The sequence below is a fragment of the Lipotes vexillifer genome, unplaced genomic scaffold, assembly GCF_000442215.2.
Source record: "Lipotes vexillifer unplaced genomic scaffold, Lipotes_vexillifer_v1.1 scaffold995, whole genome shotgun sequence".
Taxonomy (NCBI): domain Eukaryota; kingdom Metazoa; phylum Chordata; class Mammalia; order Artiodactyla; family Lipotidae; genus Lipotes; species Lipotes vexillifer.
In genome coordinates this window covers 1,656,230-1,665,609 of record NW_006785389.1, presented here as the reverse complement: position 1 = coordinate 1,665,609, position 9,380 = coordinate 1,656,230, and the positions used below count along the sequence as shown (strand labels likewise).

At 44.8% G+C, this 9,380-nt stretch overlaps 1 protein-coding gene across 1 annotated transcript in view; it reads right to left on the bottom strand.

The window, feature by feature from the left end:
- LOC103075451 (zinc finger protein 211-like) overlaps positions 1–8,671 on the bottom strand; it is an 11,690-nt gene extending 3,019 nt beyond the window's left edge. Inside the window, 5 exon segments of the mRNA XM_082931096.1 lie at positions 985–1,116; positions 1,157–1,729; positions 1,814–2,518; positions 7,244–7,370; positions 8,648–8,671. Coding sequence (XP_082787222.1) covers positions 985–1,116; positions 1,157–1,729; positions 1,814–2,518; positions 7,244–7,277 — 1,444 coding nt within the window. The 5' untranslated portion in view covers positions 7,278–7,370; positions 8,648–8,671.
- Between the last annotated feature and the right edge of the window lie 709 nt (positions 8,672–9,380).

Below are 9,380 nucleotides of genomic sequence, written 5' to 3'. Positions count from 1 at the left end.
TTTGCGGTACGTGGGCCTCTCACCGCTGCGGCCTCTCCCGTTGCGGAGCACAGGCTCCGGACGCACAGGCTCAGCGGCCAAGGCTCACAGGCCCAACCGCTCCGCGACATGTGGGATCGCCCCGAAACAGGGCATGAACCCACGTCCCCTGCATTGGCAAGCGGACTCCCGACCACTGCGTCACCAGGGAAGCCCGAGAGCTATATTCTTAATCATACTGACATGTGAGGCACACAAAGCATGGGACCTCCATGAGAGCTGTGCAGTCCTTAATGCTGGTAGAGCCCAGTTGTTTTCAGATCACCTCACACAATGAATAGAACCCCAAGACCAAAGGTGGCTTAAACATTAATGCCTTTATTATTGCAAAATGCAGAGCAATAGGAGACATGCAGTTCCCAGCTTTGTGACTCGGAGGCTGGGAAAATCCAAGAGAAGTGTCACCAGAAACTAACGTGTCCCTGAAAATGTAGTGCTCCATGACAAGTCACCAATAAAACTCAGACAGGGTCCACTGGGCCCAGACTAGGTCGGGTCCAGGCCCTACTTTGGAAATGAGAAGGAAATGAGGACCCCATAAGAGCTAAGACTACTCATTACTTCCCCCGCAAATGGGGATGGGACAGAGGTCAGCTTCCGTGAGTATGCTGGGAGGTAACTTTTGCACTCTATGGACCTCCCAGGTGATAGAGATGAAATGAATTCTGCCACAGATGGCACTGACATAAAGCTGGCAAGGGTCCTGGGCAGGCAAAAAATTATAACACAGTTCTTTAAAGATTATCACATACCTGGGACTTTAGGGAAATCTCCCCACTGCAGACTTTCAAATATATGGGCTTTAGTTCAGGCAGATGGCTCCCTCACAACTTCTCTCCTCTAGTGTAATTGTACTAGAACTGTACATCCCAGCATATCTACAGCTTTTCACTAGTCTGAAGGCTCTGGTATTCAATGAGATCAGATTAGCAGCTAACAGATTACCTGCATTCACTGCACTCGTAAGACATCTTCCACTGTGAACTCTCTAATGTTGAATGAGGCTGGAACTTTGGCTAAAGGATTTTCCACAGTCTCCACACTCACAAGGCCTTTCTCCAGTGTGAATTCTCAGATAAATGGCAGCTGCGGCATGTTCAACTGCCATTTATGGCATGTTCGACGAGGTTAGATTTGCAGCTAAAAGATTTTCCACATTCTCTTCACTGATGAGGTCGTTCTCCAGTGTGAACTCTCTGGTGGTAAATGAGACTAAACTTTCGGCTAAAAGATTTCCCACATTCATGGCATTCATAAGGCCTTTCTCCAGTATGAATTCTCTGATGTTGAATGAGGATGGATCTTTGACTAAAGGATTTTCCACACTCTCCACAATCATAAGGCCTTTCTCCAGTGTGCACTCTCACGTGGTTAATGAGGTTAGATTTGCAGCTAAAGGATTTTCCACATTCCTGACACTCATAAGGCTTTTCTCCAGTGTGAACTCTCAGGTGGATAATGAGGTTAGATTTGCAGCTAAATGATTTTCCACACTCCTGACACTCATAAGGCCTTTCTCCTGTGTGGACTTTCCGATGTGAACTGAGGCTGGAGCTTTGCTTAAAGGATTTCCCACATTTACTGCACTCATAAGGTCTTTCTCCAGTATGAAGTCTCCTGTGGTGAATGAGAGTGGAGCTCCGGCTAAAGGATTTTCCACATTCATCACACTGATGAAGCCGTTCGCCAGGGTGACCTCTCTGATGCTGAATGAGGGTGGATCTTTGACTAAAAGATTTTCCATATTCCCTGTATTCATAAAGTTTTTCTCCAGTGTGAGCTTTCCTATGGCTATTGAGGCTGTAGCTTTGGGTAAAGGACTTCCCACATTCATGGCATCTATAAGGCCTTTCTCCGGTGTGGACTTTCTGGTGCTCAATGAGGTTCCATCTTCGGGTACAGGTTTTTCCACATTTGCTGCAATTATAAAGCTCTTCTCTAGTGTGGACTCCTCGGTCCTCAACAAGTGTGTCTATGCAGCTAAAGGCTTTCCTGCCTTCTCCCCAGTTGTGATGCATTTTTCCACTGTGAAAGACAGCCTTGCACTCATTATTGTTGTTTGGGTTCTCTTCAGTGTGAGTGACTGGTTGATGGAAAAATCTCATGCTGGCTAAGAAGTCCTTCCCTATCTCCCTACAGGAAAAGGATTTCCCTGACACATAGGTTGTGTGGCTCTTTATAAACAAGGCTCTGTCCATAGAACTTCTGATGGGTATCTCTCCAATGTGCTGCCCTTGATACTGTTGAAGGTTGGCAGAGAAATAGAATCGATTCCCACAAGTGTATGGTTTCTGCCCAAGATGCATTCCCTGGTGATCAGGCAAGTGCAAAGTATCTCCCAAGATTGGGCCACACATCTCAAAGGGCTGGGCCTTCTGGGGAGATGAACCTGCCTTGAGAGCCCTGATCTGTGACACTCCATCTACAGAAATGCTCTGTTGAGAAGGTGCTTCCTTATCTTCTACTCCATGCCAACAGCCTGAAAGTAAAGAAGTGATGATGAAGTACATGTTAACCTTATTGAGAGGGGGCAAAATCATCACAAATGTAAATCGACACATCAAAGAATCAGTCCATGAAACTGTTTTCAGGAAAAGGAAGTTGGGGTCAGCTTGAGGAAGCAACTGCTGTGCCCTACTGGGTCCCTAAGGTCACAGGATGGTGCAGGCCTCACTAGGCACAAGACATGAGTAAAGGGTGTGGCTCAGGGGAAAGGCATGTTCTACAGCTTATTCTTCTGTCAACAGCTTTTCTTTTTTTGGCTGTGCCATGCGGCATGCAGGATGTTAGTTCCCCAACCGGGGATCGAACCCGTGACCACTGCAGTGGAAGGGTGGAGTCTTAGCCACTGCACTGCCAGGGAAGTCCTGTCAATGGCTTTTAGCAGGATTATATCTGCTGATGACATGTGATGCTGTTCAGAAGTCTTGTTCAGGCCCAAAAATATCTGACTCAAAAAAGGTAACAGGTGTTTAAGGATTATTAGACATGTACACTCTTTAGGACACTACAAAGTGGTAAAGCACTGAGGAGGGAGCAGTGTGAAGAATCAGTGAGGTAAACAGTCCAGAGAGGTGGGGAATAGTCTCAGCTGGAGTCAGAATACAAATGACTAGTATTAGACATGACAAGTCAGCAAAGTGTTAAGAATGGAGAAGGAAAGATGGAGGTGAAGTGTGGCCACTGGTGATGGCATCACCAAAACAAAATTAAAACAGGACAGGTTCTTGATATGATTGATATGAACCAAGCCCTGAAGTTATGTCCTCCCCCAACTGCCATTTATCTGGGTCAGGCCCCATCTGGGCCCATCTTGTGGAGAATGGGATCATATCCATCCTGGGAAGCACAGAGGACTCTTCCTCTAGCCCCAGCTGAGCTACTGCATGAGAGATGGATGATACAAATCCTAAGGGAAGGACAGGAGAAGTCAGTAGCCAATACTGTCCCAGACAACTCAGACACAACAGATCACAGGGAAAGATATTTCAAATATTACAAGAAGTATTCATGGGCACAGCTAAAGGGAAGGTGGCAGAGTAGTAAAACCAGGTATTTTCCCACCTGGACAAAAACTACAATAGTAGAATCAATCTGATGTAACTACTTTGCAATGCAAAATTGCTTTAATTTAGGTCAACTGCAGCTGTTACTATTACCCTGATATAAAAAAAAACAGGCAAAGACACTACAAGAAACCTACAGGGCAATATATTTGATGATTACTGGTGCAAAATTAATCAACAAAATATTAGCAAACTATATTCAGCAGCATAGTAAAAAGATTATACACCATAAACACCTAGGATTTATTTCTAGAACGCCAGGATGGTTCAACATACAAAATTAATCAGGGTAATATGTCATTTTAACAGTAAGAAAAAAAATTATTATCACCTCAATCAATGTACAAAAACCATCTGACAAAATTTATCACCCTTTTATGATGAAAATACTCAACAAACTATATATAGAAGGAAACTAGCTTAACATAATGGAAGCAAAAAAATTAAAACCCACAGGAAACATTAAACTCAATGGTAAAAGACTGAAAACTATTCCTCCAAGATCACTAACAAGAAAAGAATGCCAGCTTTCACCACTACCATTCAACACAGTATTAGAAATTCTAGACAGAGCAATTAGGCAAGAAAGACAAATAGGCATCCAAAAGAGAAAGAAAGAAGTAAAACTCACTACAGCTCATGACATCTTAAAGATTCCACCATAAAACTGTTAGAATAATTGAAGTTTGCAAAGGAAGAAGATATAAATACAAAATGAAAAAAATCAGTTATATTTCGATACACTAACAATGAACAATCTGAACGGGGAACTAAGAATTCCACATATCAAAGTACCTGTCAAGGGACTTCCCTGGTGGTGCAGTGGTTAAGAATTCACCTCCCAATGCAGGGGACGTGGGTTGAATCCATGGTCAGGGAACTAGATCCCATGTGTATGCTGCAACTAAGAGTTCACACGCCACACCTAAGGAGCCCACCAGCCGCAACTAAGCCGCAACTAAGATTTGGCACAACCAAAAAAAAAAAAAAGGACGTTTCAAAAGTATAAAATAATTAGAAATAAACTTAACCAAGGAAATAAGATTTGTACAGTAAAAAGTACAAAACACAGCTAAAAAAAATTACAGACAATAAATGTAAAGATTTCTATACTCATAGACTGGAAGACTTAACACTGTGAAGATGTCAATACTATCCAAGCCATCTACTATTCAATGCAATTCCTATCAAAATTCCAATGATGTTTTCTGCAGTAATAGAAAAATTCATCCTAAAATTCATATGGAATCTCAAGGGACACCAAATTGCCAAAACAATATTGAAAAAGAACAACAAAGGTGGAGGAGTCACAATTCTAAATTTCAAATATTACTGAAAACCTACAGTAATAAAAACAGTGTGATACTGGAATCAAGGCAGACATAGAGACCAATGGCACAGAATAAAGAGCTCAGAAATAAACTCTCGCATATGCAGTCAAATGATTTGCAACAAGGAGGCCAAGAACATTCAATGGGGAAGGACAGACATTTTAACACATGATGCTGGGAAAACTGAATATCCACATGCATAAGAAGGAGGTTGGATGTATACCGAGTACATAAATTAACTAAAAATGCATCAAAGATCTTAAGAGCTACAACTATAAAACTCTTTAAGAAAACGTAGTGGAAAAGCTTCATGACACCACATTTGGCAATGATTCCTTGGATATGACAAATGCACAAGGAACGAAAGAAATACAAACTGGATTTCATCAAAATGAAAACCTTTAGTACATCAAAGGATAGTATGAACATAATAAATGGCAACTCATAGAATAGGAGAAAATATCTGCAAATCACCTATCAGATGAAGGGTTAACATTCAGAATATATAGAGAACTCCTGAAACTCAAGAACAAAAAAACCAAGCAACTTGATTCAAAAATTGGCAAAAGACTTGAACAGACATTTCTCCAAAGAAGATATACAAATGGGCAATAAGTGCATGAAAAGATGCTCAACATCATTAGGCTGTCAGGGAAATGCAAATCAAAACACAATGAGATACCACTTCACATTAGTTAGGATGGTTATTACTCAAAAAAAACAGAAAAGAAGTGTAGGCAAGCATGGGAGAAATTGGAACCTTTGTGAAGCTGCTATGGAAAACAGTATGGTGATTCTTCAAAAAATTTAAAAAAGAATTATCATAAGATGCAGCAATTCTGATTCTGGGTATATACTCAAAAAGAACTGAAGCAGGGACATTAAAAGATATATGCACACCCATGTTCATAACATCATAATTCACAAAAGCCAAAGGCAAAAGCACCCAACTGTCTACTGATAGAATAATGGGTAAACAAAACGTGGTATATACAATGCTATTCAGTCATAAAAAGGAAGCAAATTCTGACACATACTACAACATAGATGAAACTTTAAGATACTATGCTAAATAAAGTAGGCCGGACATCAAAGGAGAACTACTGTCTGATTCCACTCACATGGGATACTCATAATAGGAAAATTCATATTTACATAAAGTAGAATGGTGGTTGTCAGTAGATGAGGGAAGTTACTGATTAAGGGGAACAGAGTTTGTCTGAAGATGAAAAAGTTCTGTGGATGCATGACTGATGGTTGCACAATGAGAGTGTACTAAATGCCACTTAGAATTGTAAATATTTTGTTTTGTGTATTTTGCCACAACTAAAATAAAGTAAAGAGACTGCCCTAGTGGTCCAGTGGTAAAGAATCCACCTCACAATGCAGGGAACATGGGTTGGATCCCTGGTTGGGGAACTAATATCCCACATGCTGGGGAGCAACTAAGCCCGTGCATCTCAACTACAGAGCCCACGCACTCTGGAGTCCACCCGCCACAACTGCAGAGCCCACGTGCTCTGGAGCCCAGTTGCCACAACTAGAGAGAAAATCTGCATGCCACAACTAGAGAGAAGCCCACGTGCCACAATGAAGAGCCCGGGCACTGCAACGAATATCCCTCATGCCACAACAAAGACCAGGTGTAGCCAAAAGAAAATACAAGATAAATAAACTAATTAAATATTTTAAAAAAGAGAAAGAAACATAAACCTTTAAAAAATAAAGTAAAAAGAACTTAACAATGAAGAGCCCGGGCACTGCAACGAATATCCCTCATGCCACAACAAAGACCAGGTGTAGCCAAAAGAAAATACAAGATAAATAAACTAATTAAATATTTTAAAAAAGAGAAAGAAACATAAACCTTTAAAAAATAAAGTAAAAAGAACTTAAGCAAAGGACCTCCCAAGAACATCTGTGTAAGCAGTGACTATATAAGTGACTACACTTCCAGGCACAGTCAGGAACAAATAAATGTGAGGTACAGGAAGGGAGCAATACTAGGGTGCCATGGAACTAGACAGTCACCCAGCGAGAGAGAGGGCATGACAGGTGGGATCCGTTAGGCTGACCTAAAGAACAGCGATATCGAATCCTTCCCTGTGAAGCTTCGGGGCAGGAGGTGCTGGAGTGATAAGGATGAGAAGTAGACATGCACTCAGCTCACCCCTTGAACCACAGCACATACCCAGGCAACTGGGAAAGGAAGCAGTGCCCATGGTTTAGATGGAGACATACCTGACCCTGGAGAAAAGAGAAAGGCCAAGCCTTGCCCAGGGCATAGGAGCAGGTGTAAGAGCTTACCCAATGAAGATGTAAGTGCAAAATTCTCCAGCATCACATCGTGGTACAGGCATCTCTGAGCCTCATCAAGGAGAGCCCATTCCTCCCAGGAGAAATACAGGGCCACATCCTCAAAGGTCACACTTCCCTGCCAGGACAGAGACAGATGAAATCATCAACAGCCTCACTCCTGAAGACCCACAATCTATCTCCTCACACATCTACCCCATGTCCATCCTCCTAAGATCTCAGAGGAGATCCCAGACCCTGGTGCCATTGGTGTCTGCTGTCTTCTCATACTCCCATTAACCACTGTGTTCACTCGCTGTCCACTCTGAAACCAGATGGAGCCTGTTAAGACCTAGATGTGAACACCTCCCTCATCTGATCCAGACCTCCCACTGCCTGCAGAACAGATGCCAAACCTCACAGGCAGTCATTCCAAGTGTGACTCTTACTCCCCACACCCAGTTTGTTCTCACCAGAAAGGAAGGAGACCTGCAATTCCCTGAACCAGCTTAGCCTCACCTCCAAGCACTTCCCGTTTTAGTGATAAGCTTCCACATCTCTTTCCATTGGTGGCCTGAAATGGGAACCCCTCCATCAAACCCCTGGACTCAACTCAGGACCCTGAGCTAGTATTCTCTAAGGTCCCCACACCCAAAGGCTGGGAAAATGGCAGGTGACAAGTCTCATGACACCACAAATTTGGAGAAAATAGGGGTTGGGACCAGTGAGGGAGGACGAAACCGCCACTTACCTGATTAGGTTCCAAAAGCACTTCCGCAGCCATGGAAACCTGTGGGAAGAGGCAGGTCTTAGAGGGATGTGAGCATGGCATCCTACCAGCGGCTCAGGCCTTCCCTGCACCCATGGGAGTCACCAGAGCCAGGTAATCTCGGACCGACCATCTAACCTCTGTACTGACTCTCAGCAGTTTTGTGTCCTTCGGGAAAAAAAACCCAAACACCCTCTGCCGCAATGTCCTCAGCAGCCCTACAGTTTGTGCTTCCACTGAACAGACTCTGGGGATTTTTTCAAACTTAACTTAGATCATGTCCCTTTTACGCAAAAATTTCCATGGCTCCAAGAGCCCCAAGAAGGAAGGTACAACTCCTCAGCCTGTCACTGCAGGTGCGACTCTACCCACACTTTGTTCCCTGCAGAAGCAACACGGACCCCAGGTTTCCCCAATCCTCCCGGCTCAATCCGACCTCCCAGCCTTTGCACCTGCCGGTGCCTCCGCCTGTGACCCTCTGCCACGCGCCATCACACCGTCTGTCAGAAACAGGGCCCCACCCACGGCCACCTCACCGTCCTGGACACCGGGGCCTGGGCTGAGGGCACGAGAGCAGGCGCCCCGCACTCGGGGCTTTAGTGTCTGGTGGGGTGAGGGCGGTGAGGGCCCGCAGGACGAGCGTTTACCTGAGGCGGGTCCCTCGGCGGCGCCGCCGCCGCCGCCGCCGCCGCCGCCACCTGAGCCACAAGCCGGGGCAGAGAGGGGACAGCCGAGCGTCCCGAACGGACCGGGCACCAACGTCTCCAGACCGGCCCCGCAAGCGGCGATGTGTCCGACTATAGAACCGCCTCTAGTCACTGGGGACAAAGCCTCTTCCCGCGCCTCCTCGGCCTGTCTCCTCAATGCAGACTCTGCGCTCTCGGCTTTCTGATCCCGACGACTGCCAAAATGACCGCCACAAAATACAGGAAGTCTCGCCTTCGCCCAGTGCTCCCTCCCGGAAATGCCGAAAGTCTGGATGTTCATTGGGTGTTCTTCGCTGCCGCTCAGCGCATAGCTTTCTGGGTAATGGAGTTCCCGCCGCCACACAGGCCCGCAGGAGCGGCGCCTTTGCTGGAATCTCCCAGGGAAAGGGTCAAGCAATGCCCCGGGGCTGCTCAGAGCTGAAGGCCTTGTTCTTCTAGGTCGGAGAGAAGCTTCGCTTCCTCTCAAAGGGGCGAAGGCCAATTTCTGGGGAGTCCGAAGTGCATTTAGAAATCCTTCAATGCTATTGATCTCTGAAGTGTTTAGAAATTCGGATTCCATGCGAACATTGTCTGGTAGATGTGAACATTGTCTGGTAGATGCAAGTGATTATACATTATCCTATTGTCCTGTAAATGCACGCAGACTGAGGCATTAAAGTCATTTTTGTGAGCT